The sequence below is a fragment of the Micromys minutus genome, assembly GCF_963924665.1.
Source record: "Micromys minutus genome assembly, chromosome: 32".
In the NCBI taxonomy this organism is placed as follows: Eukaryota; Metazoa; Chordata; class Mammalia; order Rodentia; family Muridae; genus Micromys; species Micromys minutus.
This window is the reverse complement of record NC_137967.1, coordinates 21,006,202-21,033,484: the sequence shown is the minus strand read 5'-3', so window position 1 is coordinate 21,033,484 and position 27,283 is coordinate 21,006,202. Positions and strand designations below refer to the sequence as shown.

At 54.3% G+C, this 27,283-nt stretch overlaps 2 protein-coding genes across 3 annotated transcripts; one reads left to right on the top strand and one right to left on the bottom strand.

Moving 5' to 3' along the window:
- Positions 1-6,419: 6,419 nt before the first annotated feature.
- PTGIR (prostaglandin I2 receptor) lies at positions 6,420-9,726 on the top strand. Of its 2 annotated transcripts, XM_080908491.1 has the most exons (3): positions 6,420-6,710; positions 7,326-7,442; positions 8,528-9,726. In XM_080908491.1, exons 1-3 carry the CDS (start codon positions 6,582-6,584, stop codon positions 8,921-8,923), a joined length of 642 nt encoding a protein of 213 aa, XP_080764617.1. In that variant the 5' UTR covers positions 6,420-6,581; the 3' UTR covers positions 8,924-9,726. The 2 variants fall into 2 exon arrangements, with proteins under 2 accessions (XP_080764617.1, XP_080764616.1); XM_080908490.1 differs by having other exon boundaries at positions 6,420-7,442.
- Positions 9,727-14,983: 5,257 nt separating this feature from the next.
- Positions 14,984-23,248, bottom strand: CALM3 (calmodulin 3). Its single transcript, XM_080908365.1, has 6 exons — positions 23,065-23,248; positions 19,110-19,140; positions 17,061-17,204; positions 16,865-16,971; positions 16,617-16,752; positions 14,984-16,531 (listed from the first exon to the last, which is right to left on the bottom strand). The coding sequence occupies exons 1-6, from the start codon at positions 23,065-23,067 to the stop codon at positions 16,503-16,505; spliced, it is 450 nt and encodes a 149-aa protein (XP_080764491.1). The 5' UTR covers positions 23,068-23,248; the 3' UTR covers positions 14,984-16,502.
- Positions 23,249-27,283: the final 4,035 nt, after the last annotated feature.

Here is a 27,283-nt window from a genome sequence, read left to right as displayed (position 1 = left end):
TCTGGCAGTGAGGTGCTTGTCACATGACCATAGGAGCCACAGCTAATCCCTAGCAACCGTGTAAGAAGCTGGGAATGATGAAACTCAATTGACACTGGTCAGGCCATCTAGCTAAATCCGTAAGCCCTAGGTCCCAGGGAGGGACACCCTCTCAAACAAACAAAGCGGGGGGGGGGGGGTATCAGACTTGATTTATCTAGTTATCATACATTCACTCAATCCAAACTACCCATTTCCTCCTCAGCCTCTCTTACACCACCCCACTTCAGAGTCTTTGCTAATGGAGACTGAACTGTCTGTCTCCTGAAGTCGCTCACCGGCTTTCCTTCCCAGGAGGCCTTGCATGCGCCTGGTAAGTGCTCTACATTTGCATCGGATTAGGGTCCCCTGGGCCCCCACTCTGAGCTTCCTGCAAGAGTGGAGGCCAAAGCGGCTGCAATTACATCCTGGTCCTGCCCCCACCTCTCAGCTCGCTCCATACTGGTTGCATCATGTCTGTGGGAGCCCCAAGGGAAACGCAGGACAGAGAGAGCCAAGGATGAGCTGAAGGTGGGGGACGTGGGGAAGGACACCTGGCGGGGCGCAGGCCCCAAGGCTGCTGGGTTGCCAGAAGCCCAAACCCTTCACAGGTCAGCACTGGGCGAATCTGTGCCCCCACAACTACTGAGCCCTAAGTGTTGTGAAAAGTCACCGGGCACCAATGTTATTAAAAAATGATGTCCCAGGTTTTCGGCACCAATATTAGGAAAAGGAGGAAGAGAGTGGGGGGGAGCATGGCCCATGGAGGTATGACAGGGCCTGGGGACAAGGGAGATGCCTCTGGGGGGCCCATGTTGGGAATCCTTTCCCCCTGAGGGACCAGCCACCCCACGGTATAGTACAGAATAGAGTTTATTCAGGTCATGGGAGAGTTAAGAGTGTGGTAGAGGGAGAGAGAGAAGAGAGGAGTAGAGGCCGGCCATGAGCACGTGGAGGGAGAAGGGGGAAGGGAAGGGGAAGAGGAGGAGTACGGGGGGGGGGGGGCAGGGGAAGGAAGCAAGAGAAAGAACAAGAGAGGGGGGCAAGCAGCCCCTTTTATAGTGTCAGGGGGCGCAGCACACCTGGCTATTGCCAGGTAACTGAGGGGTGGGGTTTACAGAATCCCAACACTAAGTTTCAATTTCTTTCTTTTTACATCGGATGGTGTCTGTGTGTATGTGTGTGTGTGAGCATGTGGATGAAACTGTTCGTGGCAGGTGCCTCTCTCTCTGCTGAGCTGGTCCACTAGTTCTCCCTCCCTCCCTCCTCCCTCTCTGTCTGTCTGTCTGTCTCTGTCTCTCTTGTCTTTCCCTCTCTATCAGTCTCTCTCTCTCTCTCTCTCTCTCTCTCTCTCTCTCTCTCTCTCTCTCTCTCTCTCTCTCTCTCCAAGGTCTTACTTTTACACTGTAGCCCTGGCTGGAACTCACTATGTAGCCCAGGCTAGCCTAGAATTGATCCTTTTGTTTCTACTCAAGCTCCTAGCAACCCTCCTGGCTCCTTAGCTTCTCTGGTGCTGTGATTACAGACCAACCAGTACACCTGTCTCTGTGTTTGTGTGTTTGTGTGTTTGTTTTACACTTCCTCATTCTGTAGCCCAAGCTGGCCTCGAACTCTAAGCAATCTTTCTGCCTCCTCACTGTCGGGGGCTGGGGAGTTAGAGGTATAAACTCCACCAGGCTCTCACATTCCAGAGCCTTCTAGCCTTGTGAGGAAGGAACTTGGGGAGCCCAGGCCAGTGATTCTCACTGGACCCCCTTGGGGCCACCGGGAAACACAGACATTTATGTTACTGTTACTGCTCATAACAATAGCAAAATGACACTTATGAAGTAGTGATGGGAATAATTTTGTGGTTGGGAGTCACAGCACTGGATCTGTATTAAAGGGCCGAGGCAGTAGGAAGACTGAGAACCACTGGCCTAGACCCTTGGGATTTAGTGCCCTTCCAGACTGGTCTCCCTGTGGTCTCCGCTTCCTCCTGCACCTTGCCGGTTTGCGGGAGGCTGTGGGGAACCGCTGAGGACTGGCTGGCAGGAGGGAAGTCAGGAGATGGGGGGGCGGGTGAGAGAAATTGGGAGGAGGCAGAAACCTCAAGTGGGGGCAGGGAGACAAGGCTAGTCCTAGCTTTACCAGACACCAGAAGCACTTGATTAATTAATCTCATTAACTTCACAACTCCTAATGGCACTGTCTCTGGTCATCCCAGCTCTTTCCTGTCATCCCTAGCTCTGAGGTCAGCTTTGGGGACCAGGATTTAGCTGGGGTCAGACACAGGCCGAGAGAGGTGGGGGCAGGGTGAGCGTAGCCTAAGGAAGTGCCCCTCCCAGCTCTACCCACGCTTGCTCGGCTCGGGTTGTCCCGTTGTTCTTGTGAATAAGTTCCCTGCCTCCTGCTCCTCACTTCTCACGCTCTGGAGCAGGGCTGCCTTAGCTCAGGAGACCTGGGAGAAAAGAGAAAGCCAAGAGCCCAAAAGAGCAGGAGAGCCTGGAAAGGCCTAGAAACTTCTGGAAGCAGTGCTAGGGCGGCGTGAGACAAGACAGGCCCGACATAAGGCAAAGGCGGCCCGGTAGTACTTGGGTGGGGTGGAACACGAGACCGAGGCGGAGGGCACGAGGGGTCTGCAGCAGGCACTGCCGCGGCTGGGACTTGCTAAGCCAGGTTCCGCACTGTGTGGCATTGCACAGTCTCTGTGTACGGGTGTCCTCTGAGCTTCTGGCCCTCCAGCCTTACAACACGGTGGTTGTTAGGTTTGTTGGACAGATATTGCTTTAACAACTATCGGAGAGATGATGGAGTCTCTTATTACACAGCAGCCCACGCTAGGACATTTGTTAAGGAACACCGAGGCTTCACAGTGGTGAGAGATGGCTCTTCTTGTGAAGGCACCTGCCACCAAGTCCGAAGACCTGAGTTCAATTCCCCAGAACTCACTCACGTGGTGGAAGAAAAGAACTAATACCCGCAAGCTGTCCTCTGACCTACGTATGCCTTGGCCCATGATCAAAAAGTACATAAACTCAAGGAATATGATATAGAATCACTGTGAGCTGTGACATGTTGATACGTGTTTGCAAAGGTCCCCATGAACTGGCAGTATACATGTCTTCATGTGAGTCTCACACATGTGCGTCTCACACACGTGCCTATCCGTGCATAACACCCAGCAGCAAAAATATACCCGCAGAGGACAGATGGCTCAGAGGATAAGGACACTTGTTCTGCAGAGGACCTGGGTTAGATTCCAGGCACTCACATGGCGCCGCATAACCGCCTATAACTCCACTTCCAGGTGACCCTACATGGGCTCCTGACCTCCTTGAGCCCCAGGCGTGCATGTGGTGCACAGGCATACATGTAATATTATACATATAGAATGAATAGATTGGTTGCAGATCACATATCTGTACACCTGGCCACATCTGGGCACACCCCACCTGTGACTCCTATGTGCCAAAGACCTGGTCAGTGAAGACACCCACAGAAGCTGTGTAGTCCCCCCCCCCCTCTCACACACACACACACACAAACACATGGACTCACACTTTAACTTGTTCCCATCATCTGCTCCCTGCCTCAGTCAGTCCCCACTGTGGCCTGTCCTTCCTCTTCTGGAGAACCCTGGGGTCCCTTGGGGAGGCTGAGTCCTCTTGTCTGTGGTGGGTAGGAAGCAACTTGCTGAGTCACCCTCACAGGCAGTGCTGTTCCCAGAAACCACATGAGGGGTGCAAATGGCTCACCCCTCACAAGAAAGCACCTGGTACCAGACTAGGGGGCACTTTGAGCCATGGGTAACCTTGGCGTCGATACCAAGGTCCCTTTGTCCCCCCCTAAGGTGAAAGCTATGGCTGGTGCTTCCTTACCTGCTTCTGATGGCCTCTGACCTTTGGAGCGAGAGTCTTGCGCAGCGCTGTCTGGCCTGGGACTCACTGCGTGGTTGAGGATGACCTTGAACTTCTGATTCTTAGCTACACTTCTGGAGCACAGAGCTACACGCTTGAAGCTACCCACCTCTGACCTAGGAGCAGGGGAGGGGTACTTGGAGCAGAGGCTGGCATCCACAGGGTAAAAGGGGAAACCGAGGCCTAGGAGAGTGTGAGGGCTTGTCTGCGGTCCCTGGGCGCAAGAGCCAAGGGACTTCCCGAATAGTAAGTGATGGTGATGGGGACAGGAAGTCGGCAGGAGAAAACTCCCCTGGTACTGAGACAGGACGCCAAGCCTGCCAGGCATCATCTTTCATTAATATGATATGACTTCCTGAGATCCCTCTGCTCTGCCTGGGAACCAGAGCCCATGACAGGGACCACATGGCCTACAGGCTGCCCCCCCCTCCCATCTTCCCACCCCAACCCCTCACCCCATCAGGCTCCTTACTCCCCAGGGCAGGGCTGGGTGGTCCTCTGGGGATCCCCAGGGCAGCTGGAACTGGGGATCCATCCTGTCGGAAACCAGGAATACCAGCGGGGTGGCAGCTGGCATGGACGATAGGAAGATGTGGTCACCACGGGGGTGGGGACAGAGAGGGAAAGGCAGCAGCTGCTTGCAGTCCAGCCCTGGGTCAGGAACTCCCCTGCCCCGGAACATGAAACATTTCTGTACTGGCCTTTTCCCTGCTACAAGGCAGGTGGGACGCTGGATATACTCAGCCACATGCTCATAACATAGAGGAGGCTGGGGTAAGCCACTCTTGCCCAGGACCATAATGCATCAGAAAGGTGGTCACATTGGTACAGAAATAAAATGTGTAACCTCTTCCCTAAAACAGTCTCCCTGAAAAACAAGGGAGTCACAGCTGAGTGTGTAGGCAGGGCACAGAATTTTAATGCTAGCACATTGGGGACTGAGGCAAGAGACTTGCTGAGAGTTTTAAGGCCAGCCTAAGCCACAGTAGTGAGACCTTGTGTCTCACCGTTGAAGACAACAAAGGCTGCAGGCCTTGCTGCCAAGCAGACACTTGAGTTTGATCCACATGGTGGAGAGAGAGACAGAGAGAGAGAGAGAGAGACAGACAGACAGACAGACAGACACAGAAACAGACAGAGACAGAGAGAGAGAGAGAGAGAGATAAAAAGACAGGAAGAACAGAGAGAGAACTAACTCCTGCAAGTTGTCCTTGGATCTCTACATGTACATGGTGACACACTCGCATGCACACACACACATACACACACAGAACACACACACATTTTTTTTTAAGGCTAAAATAATTTTTTGCTTACACAGAAAATTTGAGGCCAGCCTGGGCCGTGTGAGATCCTATCTCAAAAACACAGCAGAGGAGCAGAAGCAGGAAGAACAGATAATTTTTAAAAAGCCACACAGGGTGGCTGGGGTCTCTAAGGTCCTCTCTGACCCTCAAGCAGGAACTGGGGAATCAGCAAAGGTCCCATCACCTCTGAGCTGACAGCTGGGCTGACGAGGCATGGCGGGGTGGGGGGGATGCTGAGGGAAGAGAGACGGAGGCGGGGTGGGGGGGTGCTGAGGGAGGAGAGACAGAGCCTTGTGAGTGGGAACCGTGCTGGACCCTGAGATAGCTATCCACAGCCAGAGTGTGAATGTGGAGGTCAGTGTTGTGAGCAATTGGCCTGGGGCCTGGGTGAGAAGGGAGGGGTCAGCCTTTAATGGTGGGCCACCAAGGCCCCGTGGCTGGACGGTGTGTCCCGACACGACACAGGACTCTGAGATCTTCGGAGGTCAGCGATGAAGTCTGGCGGGCGACCTCCTTCCTCAACTCCTGGAAGGAGTGAATTGTGTCCAGGGGCCAAGGCTTTCCGTGGTGTCTGGAAAACACTGCATCATGGAGGAATTTCCTGGTCATTTCTCAATTCCAGGGCCAGGGCCTAACCCCAGGGCCTGAAGCCCAGAATAGCTCTCAGAGACCACTCACACACAGTTCAGGCCACGGCCAAGCTGGAGAACCGCTCAGCACTGTCTGGCTTCCCTGGGGGCATCTCTGAACCTGGGAACATAAGGAAGGGACTTAGATAGGAATGGGTTTGGAGACAGACAGGGAGAGAGACGGAGACAGAGAGAAAGAGAGAGGCAGAAATGACATGCTGGGATGGGGGGCTGCAGAGGCTGACTGGACTGGTTGTGGCTGGAGGTGACCATGCGGGGACTGTATGAGGAGGGGGTAAGGGGACAGGCGGAGGCAAGAGATGGATGCTCAGAGCAGGGGATGGGGTACAAGCCAGGGAAAGCAGGCAGGGAGCCCGAGGGGGCCTCTGGAGACCAGCACAGGGGGAGGAGGGCGGAGCAGAGAGGAAATGAAAAAAGCTGGGGCGAGGAGGCAAGAGAGGGCGGGTCCTAAGAGGGAGAAGCTGACAGAGACCTACACAGCCCGACAGGAGAGACTGAGGGACTTCAGAAGGCAGAGGGGCCAGAAAGCAGAAATGTAAAGGAGGTAGCAGAAAAGTGAGGAGGAGCGGACAGGGAACACTGAGGCACCAAGGGACAGGGGCTGACAGAAAAGGAAAGAAACAGGAGACGGACAGACACTGGAGAAGACAGAAACACACGCACACGGGGAACTGGGAACTGACTGTTAGACCCCAGCTGCTGTAAGGATGGTGGCCAGCGGTGGACATCTTGGTGGCCCCCCTTCCATCCCCCCTGGGAGCCCTCTCGTTGCAGCTGGCAGAGAATGGCAGGACACGGCAGGTTCTTGCTGGAACATCACCTATGTTCAAGACTCGGTAGGACCTGTCACCAGCACCCTGATGTTTGTGGCTGGTGTGGTGGGCAACGGGCTGGCACTGGGCATCCTGGGTGCCCGACGGAGGTCACACCCGTCGGCCTTTGCAGTGCTGGTCACCGGGCTGGCGGTGACGGATCTGCTGGGCACGTGCTTCTTGAGCCCCGCAGTGTTTGTGGCCTATGCTCGCAACAGCTCTTTGCTGGGCCTGGCCCACGGTGGGACGATGCTGTGCGACACTTTTGCCTTCGCCATGACTTTCTTCGGCCTGGCCTCCACGCTCATCCTCTTCGCCATGGCGGTGGAGCGATGCCTGGCACTCAGTCACCCCTACCTGTACGCGCAGATGGACGGCCCCCGCTGTGCCCGTCTGGCCTTGCCTGCCATCTACGCTTTCTGTTGCGTCTTCTGCTCACTGCCCCTGCTGGGCCTGGGCCTCGGCGAGCACCAGCAGTACTGCCCCGGGAGCTGGTGCTTCATCCGCATGCGGTCCGCCCAGCCCGGCGGCTGTGCCTTCTCCCTGGCCTACGCCAGTCTCATGGCCCTGCTGGTGACCTCCATCTTCTTCTGCAACGGCTCCGTCACTCTCAGCCTCTGTCACATGTACCGCCAGCAGAGACGCAGCCACGGCTCCTGCGTCCCGACCTCTCGAGCCCGAGAGGATGAAGTTTACCACCTGATTCTGCTGGCCCTCATGACAGGCATCATGGCTGTTTGCTCCCTGCCTCTTATGGTGAGTGTCCCTTGGAGCTGGGGTGCAGGGGGAGGAGGGGAGGGGAGGGGAGGGGAGGGGAGGGGAGGGGAGGGGAGGGGAGGGGAGGGCAGCATCCATCCCTCATCTCCACCTGTCAAGTCTGTTTGGCAGATGTGGAAACCGAGGCTCAGAAGGGGTCAGACAGTGACTTTGTGTGTCATGTACTCCTGAGTACTCTGAGGAATCTCTTCACTTTCTTTTGCTCCGCTAGACAATCCCCAGCCCTTAGCTGTCCCCTGTCAACACCTCTCAGCCGGCTCCCCAGTCAAACACACCGTTGTGATAACGGGACCCACAACTCACAAACACTTGCTTTCTGCTGACACAACGCTTAGCGGCTTCCAAATGCCTCTTCAGATAAATTTCAAATGGACCTTACACAATCATTTCAGAACCACTGGGCAGGAAATGACACTGAGGTCCCATCCTGGCACCCTCTTTACAGAAAGATGACAGTGTGTGTTGCCCCAGCTCACACAGGCTGAGTCTCCGTCTGGTCCTCGAATCCCGGAGCCTGGCCGTACGACCAGGAGCACCCCACCCACTCCCCGAGCCTGGGCCCTACCCTTGTCTCCCATACCTGTTCAGCCTCACTGAGACCCTGCGCTGTCCCTCCCAGTATAGCAGCCAGTGTGGCTAGCCGCACCTTTGTGTTGGGTCCTGGAATAGGGTTTGGGATGGATTTTGAGGCCTTTTGAGGGTTAACAACGTCTGACAAACTTATCCCCAAGGGTGGCTCCACATGAAGAGGCTTTGGGAGCCTCAGAGGGCTCAGTGCGGGTTGGGGGTGGGGAGGGGGAGTCGCCTCAATTTCGAAGGTGGCTCTGGTAGGTGGGTACCCACGACCCCACCCTGTCTTTCCTCTACCCGATGTTTGCTGTCTCCTGGGCTCCCCGGATGCCTGCACACATTAGCAACTCAGCCTGCATCTTTCTTCATCGCTATCTCATTTCCTTCCCCTGTGACTGCATAAGTCCTCATCCCTGTGGGTAAGAAGTGGGAGGTGAGGCCTAAGGATGGGGAGGACCACCCATGATGCATCTGTCACCTGCCCTGCCCCTCAGATCCGAGGCTTCACTCAGGCCATCGCCCCGGACAAGAGAGAGATGGGGGACCTCCTTGCCTTCCGCTTCAATGCCTTCAACCCCATTCTGGACCCCTGGGTCTTCATCCTTTTCCGAAAGGCCGTCTTCCAACGCCTCAAGTTCTGGTTGTGTTGCCTGTGTACCCGTTCTGTTCACGGGGATCTGCAGACACCCCTCGCCCGGCCCGCAGCGGGGAGAAGAGACCCACCGGCTCCCGCTTCTCTCCAGGCTAAGGAAGGAAGCTGGGTGCCCCTGTCGTCCTGGGGTACGGGACAGGTGGCACCACGGACAGCTGTGTGTCTGTCTGGTGGTGACGGCTGTTCCGTGGGAATGACATCCAAAACAGAGGCTATGACTGCCTGTTCTCTCTGCTGATACCTGAGCTGGTTCTGCATGCCACCCTAAGCCCAGGATCACAGGACCAGAAGCCAGAAAATCAGGGACTCAACTGATGATAACGGAAACCACATATGTGACCCCCAAAGTCTGGGGGTGTCTGCTGCTGCGTCTCCTCCTTTGGTATGGTGGCTAAAGGCCTTGGGAAGAGGGTGAGGAATGCCAAAGGCTCTGTGGCTCTCAGAAGGGTTCTCTCAAAATAACCAGGGCCTGGGCAGGCTGCTCTAGGCCCTGGGTTCCTCCATCCATCTCATTGTCTAAATATTTAAGGAGCAGAAAAATTCTCAGAGGCTTCTGTGGACTTGGGTCTGGTGGGGTTAGACCGTCTGCTTTCCTCTTCCACTGAGTGGGCCCCCTGACTGCCCACCCCAGGTCCCCAGGGGACATAAGGCATTCCAGCAACTTCTCTCAGAAATGTTCTTGCCTCTCCCCTTTGCCATTCCCTATCTGACTTGGGGATCCTGAACCTCAAAAGAAAGTGAGAAGTAGGGAAAGCCATCACACTGCAGGTGACATTACTGAACAAGTGTCTGGCACAAAAATGGCCTGAGAAATGCCACAGCTACCTTGGGGAACTGTGCTGTGTGAACTTTGGAGGCGGGCACAGGGACAAGGAGGAGGTGGTGATGTCGCACGCAGAGGCACCAAAGGACTTTGCAGGAATGCTTCATAGGATGCATGTCCCAAGCCTGTCCCCCAGTCTTGGAACAAATATCTGTCTCCATTCAGAGCTGGACCTCAACTCACCTTCTTTGGAACCTCCACAAATTTCCCTCATTCATTCAACAAACTCCTGGCGGGGGTGGGGGGGTGGGGGGGACCCTGAAGTCAGCAGGCATTCACAGATGGGGGCCACAGAAAAGCAAGGAATCCTGGGGTGCTTGGCTGTGAGCTGAGGGAAGTGAGTGAGTCAGGAGGGCGGGCCAAAGCTCCTGACTGCTGTTTCTCCTGGTTCCTGTTTCTCAGCCTCTCTGGTCATTTCTCCTCCCACTTCATCTGTTTGGCAACATATTAACAAAGCCCTTCCAGAGACAGTGGAACCAAGCCCCAGAGAAGGCAAAGCCCCGGCATGGGTCACACAGAGAAAATGGGGAGTAGGTCTGTATCCCATACTTAATCATGGCCTCTCTGTGTCTCCTTCTAATCTCTCATCTGACAGTACTTTGAGGATTAAAGGACTCTTTCCCAAAACAACAATTTAGCACAGGACCTGGAAGAAAGCCACAGCGGGTGTGACTGTTTCTGCCTTCCCTGTCAATATTGTTTGTTTTCTGGGCCAACATTAACTAGAAAACAAGGGTCCGAGTTACCCAGTCCTCGGGTACTGAAAGGTTCCAGTTACTGACAGTGTAAAAGGTCCAAATGCCACTGAATGGATAATTTGCTGTGAATGATAAATGGTTAAAACGGTCATTTTTATTTACGGGTATTTTACCATAATAAAAAAAATGTAATACTGAAAAAATAATGAAGGCTCCTAGAAACTTCCGTGTTTTTTTTTTTTTTTTTTTTTTTTTTTTTTAATTAGTTCACGTGTATGGCTTTCGGGGCACATTTGTGGCTGTGTGTCTAGTGTTTGAGAAGAGGACTTGAGATTCTCTGGAACTGAAGTTACAGATGGTTGACGCATGTGGATGGTGGGTGCAGCAGTCAGAACTCTCCAGCCCCACAATTTAAAAAATGATTTCTTTGTTTCATGCATGTGAGTGCACTGTCGCTGTCCTCAGACACACCAGAAGAGGGCATCAGATCCCATTACAGATGGTTGTGAGCCACCATGTGGTTGCTGGGGATTTGAACTCAGGACCCCTGGAAGAGCAGCCAGTGCTCTAACCACTGAGCCATCTCTCCAGCCTGGGTTTTTGTTGTTGCTTGCTTCTTTGTTTGTCTTTAAAGATGTGTATGTGTCTCTTTCCTCTTGTACTACGGATATCTCTCTCCCCCCCCTACTCTGTCCCCTTCTACTCCACCCCCCTGTGTGTGTATGTGTGTGTGTGTGTGTGTGTGTGTGTGTGTACATCTCTGCATATCCAGAAGTGAGCACTGGACCCTGTGGGGCTGGAGCTATAATGCTTTGGGGTGTGCAGTGTGTCATGTGGATGCTCAGATCTGGACCTCATGATTACGTCATGCCTGCGTGGAAGACCTTGAATTCCTGGTCCTTCCTCTCCTCTCTCTGGGTTGGGATTGTAGCCCACCACGCCCAGCTTCATGTCAGTCCCAGGGGAATCGTAGTATAGTGGATGAAGTTATTCACGAAAACTCGGCTGGGCGTGGTGGTTTCCACCTGTAATCTCAGCGCTGGAGACACCGAGGCAGGACTGGGTGTTCGAGGTTAATCTAAAGTACACAGGAAAGCACGTTCTAAAGACGGAGGGGCAAGGTGGCGTCTGCCTGTTGTCTCGGGAGCTTGGAGGGAGAGGCAGGAGGAGGTTTGAGATGACCCTTAGTCACAGAAAGTTTAAGGCCAGCTGTGACTTTAAAATGTGTGCTTCAGGGGATGGAGAGATGGCTCAGTGGTTAGAGCACTGACAGCTTTTCCAGAGGTCCTGAGTTCAATTCCCAGCAACCATATGGTGGCTCACAACCATCTATGTGGGGATCTGATGCCCTCTTCTGGCATGCAGGTGTGGGTACACATACAGCAGTCATACACACAAAATAAGTAAAAGTCTTTTTTAAAATGGTGGTTCAGTGGTCAGCTCTTGCCTAGTAGAGGCCCTGGGCTCAATATTGAATCTTTAGTACCGGAATGGGGGCAGGGCAAGGGGTGAAACATGCATTTCACAGGTGCGCGCCTCTGGAGCCAACCTAGCACCTCAGACAATGGAAGAGAAGATCATACTTAGACTTGACCTCTCCATGACCCCTTGACCCCTTTCAGTACCATATATTCTGGCAGTATTCAGCCTGCCAGAATATACCTGTGTCTGGCCTCTCACCCGTTGTGGCCTGTCCTCTGTGAAGTTAGGGACATGCCAGTGTGTCTGTCCTCCTGGGTTTCATTGTTCAATATGGAAGACAGCCCTGTGTTCAGGTGGGCTCAGAGAGGGTAGAGGGATATCAGGGAGGGCTTCCTGGAGGCAGTGGCTGCACTGAGTCAGGGATTTAGGAAGCCATCCAGCCAAGTAGCAGGGAGTGTTTCTGTTGTGTTTTATCTCTGACTCTGGTGTCCATTTTGCTTCACTGGCTTCTTGGGCCTCTCATGTGTTACTAATTTATCACAGTTTCCCTTGAGTCCACTGTGGGCTGGCGGCCATTCAGTGTCCGATGGAGCAATAAATGGCCCTGCTTGGCTCCCAGTCCAGGGGGACAACAAATGAATAATCACACTAATATGTTTTACAGGAAGCATCGCATGTGAAATTTCAAGTTGGGCCTGAGACAGGGATATGTCAGAAAAAAACCCTGGGCACCTGCCATAGTCTGGTGGGAGTCATGGGATGCTGAGGGGCGCCTGTCTCCATCACGAAGACTTGATTCACTTTCAAAACTGAAGACCTCTCTTATCCCCCCTCCCCAACTCCGCTGACCCCTTCTTCTGTGCAACTAATCCCTGCCCACTTTAATGTCTCTTGACTTTATTTTTTAATATTTCTCTTTTTTTAGATTTATTTATTTATTTAATGTATCTGAGTACCCCATTGCTGTCTTCAGACACACCAGAAGAGGGCACCGGATCCCACTACAGATGGTTGTGAGCCACCATGTGGTTGCTGGGAATTGAACTCAGGACCTCTGGAAGAGCAGTCAGTGCTCTAACCACTGAGCCATCTCTCCAGCCCGACTTTATTAGTTCTAAAACCTTGTTATAAGTCTTCTACGTTTATTTCATTTGTGTGTGCATGTGGAGGTGAGAAGCCAGCGTTCAGGACTGAGCTCTCTCTCTCTGAGTCAGTTCCGGGAATTGAACATAGGCTTTGGGCTGGGTGGCGAGCACCTTTATCTGCCGAACCATCTCGCTCACCGTCTGTCTTACTCATTTCCCTCCTTGTATGCACATAAACAGGGCTCGTGACAAGTACCCTAACCCTCTGCACTTGGGAGGCTGGGGATGTGGCCCGGCTGCCCAAGTTGCTGCCTCAGCCACGCTCCGAGCCCTGGGTTTCATCTGCAGCACCATATGAAGTTGCGTGTGGCGGTACAGGCTTGTAGTCCCAGAATTCTGGAGGTGGAGGCAGGGGCATGAGAAGTTTGAAGTCATCCTCAGTTGCTTAGCAACTTCCAGGCCAGCCTGGGCTATATGAGACCGTCTCTCAAAGCAAATCAAAGAGAAGTAACACACCACTAAGTTTTGGGGACACGGACACCACAGGAAAGCGAAGTCAAACACAACAGGTTACAGAAAGTGGGAGCAATTCCACACAGCGCCCAGAAAGGTCCCCAGAGAGCAAACGTTAGAAACATTTACGAGTGTGCTGGAGAAGTTGCCGTGAAGGCAAATGCCACTAAACCATTAGCACCTTATGGTCATGGTTGTAAAGGGTTGGAGAGCGTGCATATGCACACACACACACACACACGCTCGCACGCACGCACGCACGCACGCACGCACGCACCCCAGGAACATCAGGAGCCTTGTTGAGGTGCAGTGCCCGTTTGCTGAGGAAACCAGTGAAATCAGAGAGCTCTCCCTAGCAAAGGTGACCATGTGCTTCGCCTACAAGACCAGCCACACTGCCCGTCTCCCGACTGCACTGAAGTGCAGACAGACTAAATTATAATCGACGGTGAAATAGTACAACACTAACACACCAGGCCTAAGGCTGAGCTGCAGGCCGGCTGTCCTCATGGCCCCATCTGCTGGTCATATTGAGAATGACATTTAGGAGAGGCTGTGGCTTGCTTCTTGGGCTGTCCCACCTGGCTCTCTGGGTATGGAGGGGACCCTGCCTGGCACACTGTGGCCTAGATCCGGGAGCCTGACCTGGACACACACCCTGACAGGGATCTCAAAGGCCTTGGGCTGCAGCTGTTAGCCCTTCCTGCCCAGCCTGGTAGTTAGAATCAGAATGGAGTGCTGTCTTCGGTCTGTAAGGGGGCGGTGATGAATATTTAACACTGTGGCCTGTCTGCGGGTAATAAGGATCCAGAACCAAAGGCGTGGGGGCTGGGGTGGAGTACTCCGTGGGTAAATGCTTGGGCCTTTCAGTCTGAAAAACCAAAACCCACAATTGGCTGCGGCGTGTCCATAAGGCGGAGCATGCCCACCACCGGCAGGAGTGGAAACACTCCGTGGCACGGCCCAGAGATAATTTTAATATTTCAGTAGTCACTTTCCTTGTTAGTAAACTGTGGCCCAGGGGAAGAAGTCACTGCTTCAAGCCAGGTAGAGCCACGGCCTCACGGATCTGTGCCTGCATGAGGGAAGGTGCTGTTGTGTGGACACTCAACGGACTGCTCTCTACCTTGCTTTGGGGGTCCCCACCTCCCAACAGGACTTCTGGGACTATGATGTGTGCCTGAGCAGTTGGCTTTTTATGTAGCTTCTGGAGACTAACATGGGCCGTCAGCCCTTTATGCACAGAGCTGTCTGGCCCCAAGGAGCCCATTTGAAGCTTAGGAGAGGGAGGGGTCTGCAGCCAGGAGCTCTCTCACTCCCATTCCCACAGCCTCATGGAACTACAGGGCTTCGGTGAGCTTCTGGACACTGGGTCTCTCTTGAAGTCCAGGTTGGCCTCCAACTTGGTTTGCCCGAGCTGGGAGCAAGTCACAGCTACTGCTTTTCAAGTCCAGCCTCCTTTGCTGCACTCCCGCTCCCACAGATGCTGCTAGTTAGTGTCACCTGGGCTCCATCGGTGGCACACCCAGGAAGCCACCTGTGGGACCCACCCACGAAGGCCGTCATCCTCTGCTCCACTGGCCTCAGTGTTCTTTGTCCCCTCATGTCCTGTCACAGGGTTTCCACAGTCCCTTCTGGTTATTTCCTTCCTATCCCGAGTCAGGGCCTCCAGATGCTCTCCTGGCGAAGGGCCGGTCTTCCTTGCTATTAGTGACCTGTCCACAGAGGAAGGCTGAGGACAGACAGAAGAGTCCAGACAGGTAGTCACTGTATTTTATTGGAAAACATTGATATATATTTTTCTTCACAGCTTGAACTGAACACAATATTGCCCGGTTTAAAAAAAAAAAAAAAAAAAACGGAAAAACAAACAAAACAAAACCCCGAAACATTCCGCAAAGTCCAGAGCTCACGCCTACCTGCCCTTGCTCTCAGCTCTAGGCTGGGTCTCCTGATGTGCTCTGTCCCCCCTCCCTCAAGGCTGCCGCCGAGGGGTAGAGAAGAGAGTCTCAAAGCTGGGCAGGTCCCAGCAAAAAGCAACAAGATCGCCCTAGGGGGCCAGATGAGAACAGAGAAAGGAAACGAACCCAGACTGAACTGCCCACGTTGACTGACGTGTCCCAGAGGCTAGAGTCAGAAGCAAGGGCGCGGATCATGCTCTCCGCTGGGGAGTGGGGCAGGCAGGGCGAGGGCAGAGGCGGGCAGAAAGCGATGCCAAGTCACCATGGAGGGGCAGGAGGTGCCCGCTGCGTGCTCTGCGCGGCGGCCCACAGAAGTATTTATTGCGGTTGGTTCTTGTGAGCATGGTGGGGCTCATCTCTCTTCTCCCCACCCTTTAGTTGGCCCGGCATGTTTAGGACAAAATCAAAGTTTTAAGGGGCATAAGGGGGAAGGGAAAAAAGATCACCAGCACATTACACAGCGACCATCCCCCACGTCCATTCCTGGACAAGCCCTGAACTGGGCAGGTGGCTGGGGGCGCCATGGGGGAGCCATGGGGGAGCGGCATGGGATGTTAGCACCAGGTATTTACAGAACAGCGGGAGATCGCTGGAGAGATGAGGGCTAGTGTGATCGGCAGCATGGCCGATGACAGCCCCCCACCCAGCATGACCTCAGAAAGCCAGCCAGATGGTTTCAGAACAGCGTCAGCGAGACCCGAGTGCCGTCCGCTCCATCCGTCCCCCTCCAGTAGTGAAAGCATGTTAGCTTCCAAGGCCTTCCTGCCCCTTCCCACCCTTTCATCCCCCCAACCCCCGTCCTGGGGGGCCGGCTCCCTCCGCCTGGAAAGTCCCGTCCCCTCTTGGCACCCCGCCCCACAGGCTGCTGGGCTTGCACAGAGTCACAGGGCTGGGGTGCATGCAACAGTGGCAGGGGACATGCTCCCCTCCCCACTGGGCAGGGATAGGAATGGTGGCCACCCGGCACCCAAAAGAAGGGCAAACAAAAGGAAACAAACCAAAAATGGAGAGCCATCCGGGCTGGAGGAGAAGGGCAGAGGCTCCCCAGGGCAGGGCAATGGGGTTCACCTTGTGAATGCATCAGGCCTGGAGACTGGGAATGGAGGGGGAAGGCCAGAGGAAGCGATGAGGGCATGGAGGGACAGTCAGAAGGAAGGAGAAAGAGCAGTCATGCAGCTTGGGACAAATCTTTTGTTGCTTTATCAGATTCTCAGTCAATCAATTGGTGTTTGCTAGGACCGGGTACGCAGGGGAGTGTTGAAGAGAGGAGAGCGAGAGAGATCAGGAGAACGGGCATGGCCAGCTGCCCGGGCCTTCACTTCGCAGTCATCATCTGTACAAACTCTGCCAAGAGATAACGGGGTTGAGTCCGGCACACACTGAGCCCCACAGTCCTCCCAGCATGGATGACGTGCCCAACCAAACGCACCTTCATAATTGACCTGGCCATCTCCGTCAATGTCAGCCTCTCGGATCATCTCATCCACTTCCTCGTCCGTCAGCTTCTCCCCCAGGTTCGTCATGACATGACGCAGCTCAGCGGCACTGATATAACCATTCCCATCCTGAGGTTTGGGGATAAAGGCCTGTCACTCAGGGTCCCCTGATGGGAGAGCTGCAGAGGGCAGGAGGGGCTCTGGCTTTGCTGTTTGACATGTCATAGGGTTGACCACCAACCTTGTCAAAGACACGGAAGGCCTCTCGTATCTCCTCCTCACTGTCTGTGTCCTTCATCTTTCTGGCCATCATGGTCAGGAACTCTGGGAAGTCAATGGTCCCGTTGCCTAGGAGAGGGTAAGGAGGCGGATGGGTGTTACGTGGAGCCCTCTAGAGAGAAGGGCTCCTGGGGTTCCCGGGGTTCCCGGGCACTCACCATCAGCATCCACCTCATTAATCATGTCCTGCAGTTCAGCCTCAGTGGGGTTCTGCCCCAGCGATCTCATCACAGTCCCCAACTCCTTGGTGGTAATGGTGCCATCTCCGTCCTTGTCAAAGAGGGAGAAGGCTTCCTTGAACTCTGGGGAAGGAAAGGAACACGGCAGGAGTCAGCCTCAGGTTGGGCCCCTTTCCGGTAGCACTGCCTCATGGCTCTCCACCCTGTAGCACGAACAGCCGTCCGTCTCCTCAGCCCATCTGGCTGAGCGCCCCAGCCTGGCAGCTTCCTCTACTGCCTTATTTCTTCTTGGTCCCTGGCTTTGGCCTCTCTCTCAAAGTGATGCACTGCATCAAAGTTACAGAGTGGTAAGAGGCAAGACAACTCTTCATCTCAACTTCATTAGCCAAGGTTAACTGGCAAGAGGAAAAGTGGAGGCTGCAGACAGACTTCTAGCCAGCCTCAAAAGGAACTGTGGCATCCGATTCCTTCTCCTGGGCACTGCTAGCCCAGTCCCCAGCTGTGGGCGCTCCCAGCTTCCAGGGGCGAAGCCAAGCCTGTGGGGGCAGTGACAGGTGGGGGTGGTCCACAGCAGGGCTTGGCTGATGGGCAGTGTGCGGTGAGGGGATAGGGCGCAAAGGGGATGGTTGCCAAGCCAGGAGGATACAGAGTGTGGTGCTGTGTGGGAAGGCCGCAGCTGGGGCTGCATCAGGAGAGGGGAGAGAAGCATGTGGCTCCTGCCCTCCCACTGGGCCCACTTTGGCACTCAGAGCTCCCCACCCCCAAGCCCTCTGAGAACAGATGCCTCGAAGCCTGTTCCCAGAGGGTGTGGGCTGGGGGTGGTTAGGGAGGGGAGTGGTGGACATTTTGCTAATGCGCAGGGTGAAAAGCGAGGTGTGTGTGTGTTTACAAGATGGCCAGGATGGGGATGGCAGGTGGGGTGGAAGAAAGGGACACACACTGCGGGGCAGCTGTGACCTGAGCTTTTGAGCTCTGGGGAAATAGTCCAAGTCTCCTTGGTGATGCTGTCATCTCTCTGTGCTGAGACTTGGCTGCAGGGGATGGGTGGGTACCAGTTGAGTGGGTCATGTGATCCACGAGGCTATGACCAATGAACAAGTCTAATCTTTTGGATTTTCTTGGTGGGGCTCTACCCGCCTAGGGCCAAGTGTGACTGAGAAAGCAGGTCCTGGTCACAGAGTAGGCAAAGCTAAGGGCAGAGACCTTTTCTCTCACTTTGGCCTCTGGTCAGCTCTGCAGCAACCCGCTCTTAGGAGACGGATACACCAGGAGTCGCTTCAGGTTTCTGGCAGCATAGGCTGTGGAGGGGCAAAACCACAGAAACACAGTCCATGGCTCCATCAGCCCTGCAACTAGTCCTCCTGGAGCCACAAAAGTCACACAGAGTCTAGGGAGTTTCTTTTAGTTCATGGGAGGTGCGTGCTTACTGTTAATGCAGAAAGGATTCATGGGGTGCCTACAATGCACCAGGTATTGAGGATATGGTAGCAATCAAGGAAACCAAGTCCTGTGCTCTAGAAACTGATTCCTGGTGCCAGGCAACAACAGGAAAAGAACTGGATGGAACACCTGTGGCCCATCAGACAAGCCTGCACCTCACAGGCAGGGAGGGAGGGAGGGAAAGGGGCTGCCTGCTTGAGTTGGGGTCAGGGTAGCTAAGTTATGGTAGAAGGAAGCAATTGAGCAAGTAGAGGTGGTTGTGGCCAGCCATTTTCTGGGGGTACACAGGGTGGCCAGCCTACCACAGGAGAGGTAGGGGACACCCTGCCTGGCTAGCTGGAACTGGGCGGTGGGGTGGGAAGGCTGGGTAGGTCCTGCAATAAGAGGTCCATTTCAAGGCCCCAGGTGAGCTAAAGCAAGGGAGGACAGTCAGCCCTTGCAGCCTGACCAAGGTCAGTAGGTGTGACACACACACACACACACACACACACACACACACACACACACACATTCACCCCAGCATTCTAGCCACAGGCCTGGCGTGAGGTAATGTGGAAGATCTGGCTTGGGACAGAGCGGCAAACTCACCTGCAATCTGTTCTTCGGTCAGCTGGTCAGCCTGAAAAAGGAGGAGGGAGAATAAGTCACGGGGCTAACGTACCCACCCACCTAGGATGTGGCCTCCTCCCCCTGGCCAGTTTCCTAAAGCATTCCTGCTAAGGAAGGGAAGATCATGTCAGAGTCAGGGCCTGGGCTAGCTGGGACCCACTGGAACCACAGGCCTGCCTGATGCAGGCTGGAGGAACATCAAGAGCTGCTCCAGTCCAACCTACACACAGTGCATGTGGTGCTGAGGCTTCACTCCGGGAGCCCCAGAGGCTGAGGCAAGAAGCTGCTGCCCTAGAGGCCTCATCAAACGCTCCAAAGGCTCCAAAACAAAACAGGCTAGTTTCTCTGTCACCTATTTGGGGGTACTAGGCCCAGACAGTGTGGCTCCAAATGGCAAGATCTCTTTTAATCGGTGTCTCCAAGTTGTTCCAGGGCCTGGTCAGGCAAGAGGCGGCTGTGCCCACTTTCATGCAGGGTAGGTGCAGTGCGCCATCCTGCTGTTACTTTCAGACAAGAGGGCCAAGTGGCAGGAAGGGACTGCAGCAGGCCGCGATGATGGCAAAGGACTGAAACCTGCTTGGTATTCGGCACTGCAGTTTTTAACCCTTTTTAGTCTGGGCTACTTGAGGCCTGGCCAGCCATGGCAGACAGCCCTACTGCATCTAGTGTCTCCTGGAGGAAACACAGCTCTCAGCTTTTCCTTTACTGGAGCCCTAGTTATCTCGGGGTGTCCTAGAGAGAGAGGGCAACAGGAGCTGGATCCCAACATCAAGCTTTGGACAGTTAATGAGGCCAGTTTTCCCTCTCTCTCTGTATCCTGCCACCCCCCCCCCCCGCAATCTCCTCCGTTCTGGGGTCACTGTAGTCCAGATGATGCTTCCTTTCCTTTTCCCATGAGGGCAAGGGGTACCAAGGCAGGATCCTGGCCTGAGCTTTTAAGTCCCAGAAACGGAAGTGAACTATGGCAGGCACGTGCGTCGCTGTACTAAGGCTTTGGAGGCCCCAGCAGAGGTGGCAAACCATTACCTACCGGACCCTTGAGCTGGTCTTAACAACAGTCCACCCCACCCCCTTTCTACACTCTTAAATGGTGCAATGGAGGGCTGGGGTATTGTCTAGAGGAAGAGGAACTAGAGACCAAGCCTCAAACAGGCAGTATTGGAGGAGAATCTAGTGATGAGGCCAGATGGGGATGCCCGCAGAGGGCGTACGGTGGGGGGAAAAGAAGATGGAAAGAAGAAATGGTAATGGCCAAATGGATAGTCTTCTGCACAGCCATCAAAAATGACTCAGAGCGGTGGGCTTCCTAACCCTGACTTGGTGGTCTGGGCTGAAGGGCTCTTGTTCTATCTACCCTCCTGAGCCTGAGGGCCGGTGAAGACGATAAGGCACCCCTTAGTTCTGACACCTGAGGACAGTGCTGCTGGCTGCTCCCAGAAGTGAGAGGAGAATGGGCTTCTGGTTTCCCAGGCCAGCCTGTGCTGGGGGAGGGGAGGAGGAAGCCCAGAGGAGCAGCGGGGAGGATGGCTATGGAGCCCATCTGCTTTTCATTCTCTTCCACGGGCCTAGTCTGGGAAAAGCCAGCCCACTCAGGGACCTTCCCAGCACACAGCGCTGTCTGCAAGAAGCCCTGTTCCCTTCCCCTCTTGGTGACAATAACAGGCGCTGGGGGCAAGGAGGCCAGGCAGGCTGCGGAATGGCCAAGGATGGCTCTGGACGCCGCTGTGTGCCATTTCTCCCCAAAGAGCTGGAAGGTGCACAGGAGGCACTGTCACGGTCGCTGCAAACAGGCGTGGCCTGTCAGACTCTCCCACATCCAGGAGCCCTCTCCCCTGCTCCACGAAGGGGAGGCCGCAGACACCACGGCTGCTGGCCTGGAAGATGGATGGCCCGAGAGGTAAGCCTGACTATGGCTGTGGCCCTTCCCAGCTTAGCTCGGTAGCTTTCACCGCACAATAAGCTACTTGTCTCTGGTTCTCTGAACCCTCCTCTCAGGCTCTGGAGAGGGGCTGGACAAGAAAAATCAGCTTGAGGTAAGGAGGGAAGAAGGGATTATTTCTCTGTCTTGCCCCAGCCCCCAGCAGGTGCCAGAAAGCAGTGTTAAATGAGCTCAGAAACCAGGGCCAGGGCCCCTCACCCAGGGCCAAGGAGGAGCCACAGAGCTCAGGCCAAAGTCCAAGGCCAGTCACCAGGGACGCTTCCTTTCCACACCTTGCTGAATACAAACAGGAAGAGAAAAGCTAGTCAGGGCCAAAGCTGGGACCCTCCTTTGGAGGTGGGGAGTGGGGCTGCTGGCAGCTGCCCAAGCTGCAGGGCTCCTTTAGCGAGGTCCTGCTGGGGGGAAAATGGGGTGGCGGCAAGAAGAGCCCTCAGGTCTGTGTCAGCAGTATGAGATCTGATACACGGTGGCGGCTGCCTGTCCTCCTCAGCTTTGCCAGGGAGGGTGGTGCACGCGGTTCCCAGCCTGAGCCTGGGGAGGGGGGGAGGTTGCTGGGGGTGTTGTGGGTGGCAGGACCAGAGGAGAAGTAATCTGCTATTTTGCTTCTAGAAGCTTTAGCTGCGGAAGCTGGTAAGAGGTCTGGAAAGAACAAGGATCATTGGAAGTCTTCTCTGGACAAGCACTGCAGCCCCCACCCTGAGGGGATGGAACTAGGCGTCTGTCACTGACACCACACTGTACTGTACTGCACTGTCATTGGGCACAGTGAGGAGAAGCAGGTGCATGGAGCTGGAGAAAGGCAGTGTACTGGCCGAGAAGGGACAATGAGGGGCCAGGCTTCCTGGCTTAAGCAAGAGAGCTCATTTGATGCATCCCAAACTTTGACCCCACTCCTACTTCACGCAGCCTCAGTACGCAATAGGGACCTGGACAACTCCGCCCACCTGCGCCCACTGCCTCGCCTCGGTGCCTGCAGCCTGGCCCAGCCCATTCTTCCCAAGGAAAGGGGTCGCACAGCTACTCCTTCAGGACCTCTGCAGCCCATTACCAAGCCCGACCCATCAGCCTTTGAGTCCCTGGAGACACCCACCTCTAAACCTAACCCTAGTAGCTATCTATCATTCCCTGTCTCCTACACTTCTCTAGAAGCCTGTTCAACCTCACCCCCACCACCCAAACTCAAGTCCTCCCCCATCCCTCACCTTGGAAACCCCGTTTTTCTCTGACCCAAACAAAACACACCTTACCAACCCCAACCTCTCTAGTGGAACAACCTAAACCTCAGAATCCTTCCTAGCTACCCCCAAGTTCTCCACAAGGCTCCCTGGTTCCCCCCACCACCCGTGATCACATCTCCACTCCTTTAAAACATTTCTGTGACACCCCCCCCCCACTCTCCTCAGTCCCCCTCTGGGTCCTCACAGGCGACGAGAGCATTTTCTAGCCACTGCTGCCACCCACCTTGGGCTCCTCCTTACCTCAGCCTGCATCTGACCCTCCTCCTCTCCTCTTCCTCCTCGGCAATGCTTGTCCTTGGAGACCCCTCCCCCACCGGGGTCTAGTGTGCAGAAGTAACCCAGGATCCCCATCTATCCTCTCTGCAGAACACTCCCTAGGAACCGATCGGTCCTCTCTCACTCAGACTCTGCTAACCACGGCCACCCTTCCAAGGAGTAGCTTCCTGCATTCCTCCAGGACCCAAAGCCTTCATCGCCGGCGCTTCCTATTTCCTCCTCCGGGGGACCAGGTGGATGTGATTCTAAGACAAATCGCCCCGTGAGGGATCCAATGCTGCCTGGGGGGGGTGTCCTGGTACTCTCCATTTGAAGCCTCAGACTATTTGGGGGGGGGGGTCCTACCAATTCCATCTGCAACTAAAACCGCTGCTAGGAGTCCCAAGGGCCGCATGGGAGGTCCCGAGGGGCTTGGCCTCTCCCTCCCAGGGTTCGCTCGCCATCTCGGGGGTCTCCGCCCGACTTGGGCCGCCTCACTCACCATGGCGAGGCACCGGTATCCGGAGCTCGGGGATCGAGGTTACTCTGGCGGCGGCAGCAGCTGCAGCAGCTCGAGCTCTGCCGCGCGTCCGCGCCTCCACACTCTCTGCCCGCAGCGCGCGCCGCCGCCACAGCCGCCCGCCCCAACGGTCCCTCAACGGCCACCGCGCGCGCCCCGCCTCGCCCGGCCCCGCCCCAGCCGCCTCGCGCGCTCCCGCGGCACTGCGGCTTCCTGCGGATCCCTCCGCGTCCGGACCGTGCGGTTCGCCCCTTCCACAGAGCCCGGCGGATGTGCTGCGCGCACGCGCACGCGCGCTCCCCGCCACGAGGACTACTTTCAGTCTCGGCGCTCTCGGCCCCTTGCGTCCGCTGCGCTCTCCTCTCTGGCGGAAGGGCACCAGTGGACGGGGAGTGACGCGTCCCTGTGAGAGCCACGCCGCTATTGGACCCGCCTCGTGGCGGAAATGAGAGCGCAACTCCGATTGGTCCGGCCTTCCCTGCAATGCGTCAAACTGGGGCGAGCCACCGCGCGGTGTGTGGGGGGCAGCACGACCCGAGTGGTTCTGAGGAATGAAGAGGCGAAGACGGAAACAGAATGGACGCTGGAGATGCAAATGCGTTGTCTCTGTGGCTCGGAAGTAGAAAAGGGGATGGAGAAAGAAGCAGAAGGACTTTCTTCTCTCGCCCCTTGAGCAGGTACAAGATGGTTTAATCCAAAATCTGGGAGCCTGGCTTGGCCCGGCTCTTCTCCGTGGCCCGCTCTTCAAGGTTCCGCTCTCCTCCCGAAGGTTCCACCCTTGACTCATACAGTTCGCTGGGGTGGCTGAGCGACGAAAAGCGCTTGCAGGCAAGCCAGGTGGTGTGAGTTCGAGCACCGGGACTCACGTGGTGGCCGGGAGAACAGACTTCCACATGCGCGCTGTATAAATAAAGTGTAAACAAACAAACAAACACAAAATTAAAACCTGCACAGCAGCAACCTGTGGAAATCTCGACTTGACTTGATCTCAGGATCTGTATCCAGAACGATCTCTGGATACAGAACATTCTTTTCATTCATTCACTCACTCATCCAATAAACATGAATTGGGCACCGCTGTATGCACAGATTTGGTGCTTGGCTGGGCTGGAGTTATCACACTTCTCAATCATTCTCTTGTCATCTAGATGGCTTGACTCACGTCTTATTCTAGGGGGTTCCAGGCACAGAAAGGAAAGGAACTGTTGCTAAGGGTACCTGAAACTACTGTATTATATATCACAGTGTATATACTGAACTCTAGACACTACTCTACAGAGCCCTCATATAGGATGGGACCTGGCCGGCCTGCCTGCCTGCCTTGTCTTTTTTTTTTTGAGACTGTATAGCCCTGGCTGTCCAGGAGCTCCCGCTGTAGGCTAGGCTGGCCTCCAATTCAAAGATCCATCAGCCTCTGCCTCTGCCTTCAGAATGCTAGGATCAAAGGCATGGGCCACCACTCCCGGGCAAGAACAGAGCAGGGGTAGAGAGGAGGAATGATCTTGTTGACGTTGGTTTAAACTGCAAGCTGTAAGGAGAGAATTATAGCACACCACAGTGGTTCTCAACCCAAGGATCATGCATGACCTACGTGTGGGTCATTTGCAAATCAGATACTTACATAGGGATTCATAGCAGGTAATAAAATTACAAAAGGTTTGAAGTAGCAGTGAAGTAAGCTTTAAAAATGTGTATTTAATTTTATTTATATGATTAGACTGTAGCTGTCTTCAGATACCAACCCGAAGAGGGCATTAGATCCCATTACAGATGGTTGTGAGCCACTGTATGGTTGCTGGGATTTGAACTCAGGACCTCTGGAAGTGCCGTCAGTGATCTGAACCGCTGAGCCACCTCTCCAGCCCACAAGGAAATAATTTTATGGTTGAGAGTCCCCCAACATGAGGAACTGCTTTTATATGGTTGCAGCATTAGGAAGGTTAAGAAGTACAGACTTGGCACATTAAAATGTGTCCTCTCTACTTGTTTTGAGTCAGGGACTCTTAGTTTGGTTTCTATTTCTGTAATAGAGGCCATGTCCACAGCAGCTTGGGGAAGAAAGGGTCTGTTTAGCTTACAGGCGTCAGCCCTTCTTGAAGGGAAGGCAAAGCAGGAACTCAGGGCAGGAACCAGGAGGCAGGAACTGAAGCAGAGGCTGTGGAGGAACCGCTGCTTCCTGGCTTGCTCAACCTGACTTCTTATATCATTCAGAACCACCTGCTCAGAGGTGGCGTCTGGTTTGAGCCTCCCCACATACATCTTCAATCAAGGAGATCCCCAAATGCTTGCTCAGAGACCAATCTCATAGGGGAACTTTCTCAGTTGAAGTTCCCTTTTCTCAGATGAATCTAGCTGTGGCAAGTTGCAATAAAACTAATCTGCACACAGGGTCTTACTATGTAGCCCAAGCTAGTCTTGATTCTGCTGCCTTAGCTCCTTCAGTGCTGGGATTGCAAGCATATATCTTTTTTTTTTGGAACCGGGTCTCAAGTATCCCAGGCTAGCCTCAGACTCAGAATGTACCAGGGAGGATGATCTTGGTTCGCTTACCCTTCTGCCTCCGCTATGTGTATGCTAAGATTGCAGGTGTGGGTTTGAGCAGTGCAAGGACTGAGCTCAGGACCTTCTGCACGCCAGGCAAACCCTCCGCCAAGGCAGGCACACCCCAGCTAAGCCCTCATCCAGCGCTGCCCTGAGCTGCCAGTCTCTGGAAGGATGAGGGATCCCAGCAACAGCCCACATTGCATTTCTCGCTGGTCTTCTGTTGTCCCATCTTCCCGCAGCTGCTGGGTTTTGCTAGCTGCATTGCCGCTCACAGTAACAGCAGCGTTTACGAATGGCCTGCCAGTTGGGTGTGATTGTTTAACTGAATTCTGTCCCTGAAGGTAAGTAGAAACTATGTGTCCAATTTCAGGGCTGTACTTTTAAAAGGGAGTGTGTTAGGCTTTTTGTTTGTTTTTGGTTTTCGAGGCAGGGTTTCTCTGTAGCCCTGGCTGTCCTGGAGCTCACTTGTGGTCCAGGCTGGCCTCGAACTCACAGATCCACTTGCCTCTGCCTCCTGAGTGCTGGGATTAAAGATGTGCGCCACCACTGCCAGGTCTAATTAGTGAGAGTTTCTATTTGCTCCAATAAAACACTGTGACCCAAAATAGCTTGGAGAGGAAAGAATTTATTTCGCCTTATAGCTTATGACCATTAGCCATCACTGAGGGCAGCCAGGGCAGGAAGGACAGGAACCTGGAGGCAGGAGCAGAGGCAGAGGCCATGGAGGGATGCTGCTCACTGGCTCGATCCGCATGGCCTGCTCAGCCTGCTTCCTTTTTTTAAAAAATTAATTATTTATTTATTATAAGTATACTGTGGCTGTCTTCAGACACACCAGAAGAGGGCATCAGATCTCATTACAGATGGTTGTGAGCCACCATGTGGTTGCTGGGATTTGAACTCGGGACCTCTGGAAGAGCAGCCAGTGCTCTAACCACTGAGACATCTCTCTAGTCCCAGCTTGCTTTCTTATACCATCCAGGACTACCAGCCTGGGATGGAACTGTGTGTACAGGGAGCTGGGCCATCCTGCATCATTGGGTCATCTGGAAAAACAGCAGATGCTTTTAACTGCCACACTGTTTCTCTACCACCTATAGATTCTATTTGTTTTTGACGTAAAGTCTCACATGTGTAGCCCTGGCTGGCCTGGAACTCACAGAGCCCCTTCTGCCTCTACCTCCCAAGTATTTCCCAATATGTTCTTACTAGAGCGCTGCAGTTAGCGATATGCAAATTAGATATATGCAAATTACTCGTCCAGCAGATTCCCCTCCATCCTTTCCTTTCTTGCTTTTTAAATTCCCGTGACTTATGTTGTCCTTGAGCTCATAGCAATCCTCCTGCCTCAGCCTCTGAGTGCTAGGGTTGGTTACAGGCATGAGCCCCCTCCCCCCAGCACTTCCTGCCCTGAGGCAGGCTCACACTTAGCCAACCGTCTATGTCCCTCCCTAAACAGTTGTCAGAGAGGGAAGGCGGGCCCTATCTCTGGGTCCTATCCTTGTTGACCGGGTGGTCTACAGCAGTTTCACGGTAGCCTCAGAATCTCAATCTCTTCTTCTGTGAAACAGGCACTGCAATACGTTTTCTTCCAAAAATTATCAGGAAGATTTAGTGAGATTGGAGCATAGCTCATAACCGCTCAGGACCTGCTAGT

Bases quoted from the DNA above. Each gene is read 5' to 3' on its own strand.
- PTGIR (XM_080908490.1), top strand. From the start codon at position 6,582: ATGGTGGCCAGCGGTGGACATCTTGGTGGCCCCCCTTCCATCCCCCCT. The intron at 7,443-8,527 runs GTGAGTGTCCCT...CCTGCCCCTCAG, and splicing joins TTTGCTCCCTGCCTCTTATG to ATCCGAGGCTTCACTCAGGC.
- CALM3 (XM_080908365.1), bottom strand. The intron at 16,972-17,060 runs GTGAGTGCCCGG...ACCCTCTCCTAG, and splicing joins TAATGAGGTGGATGCTGATG to GCAACGGGACCATTGACTTC. The intron at 16,532-16,616 runs GTGCGTTTGGTT...ATCTCTTGGCAG, and splicing joins TGGCCAGGTCAATTATGAAG to AGTTTGTACAGATGATGACT.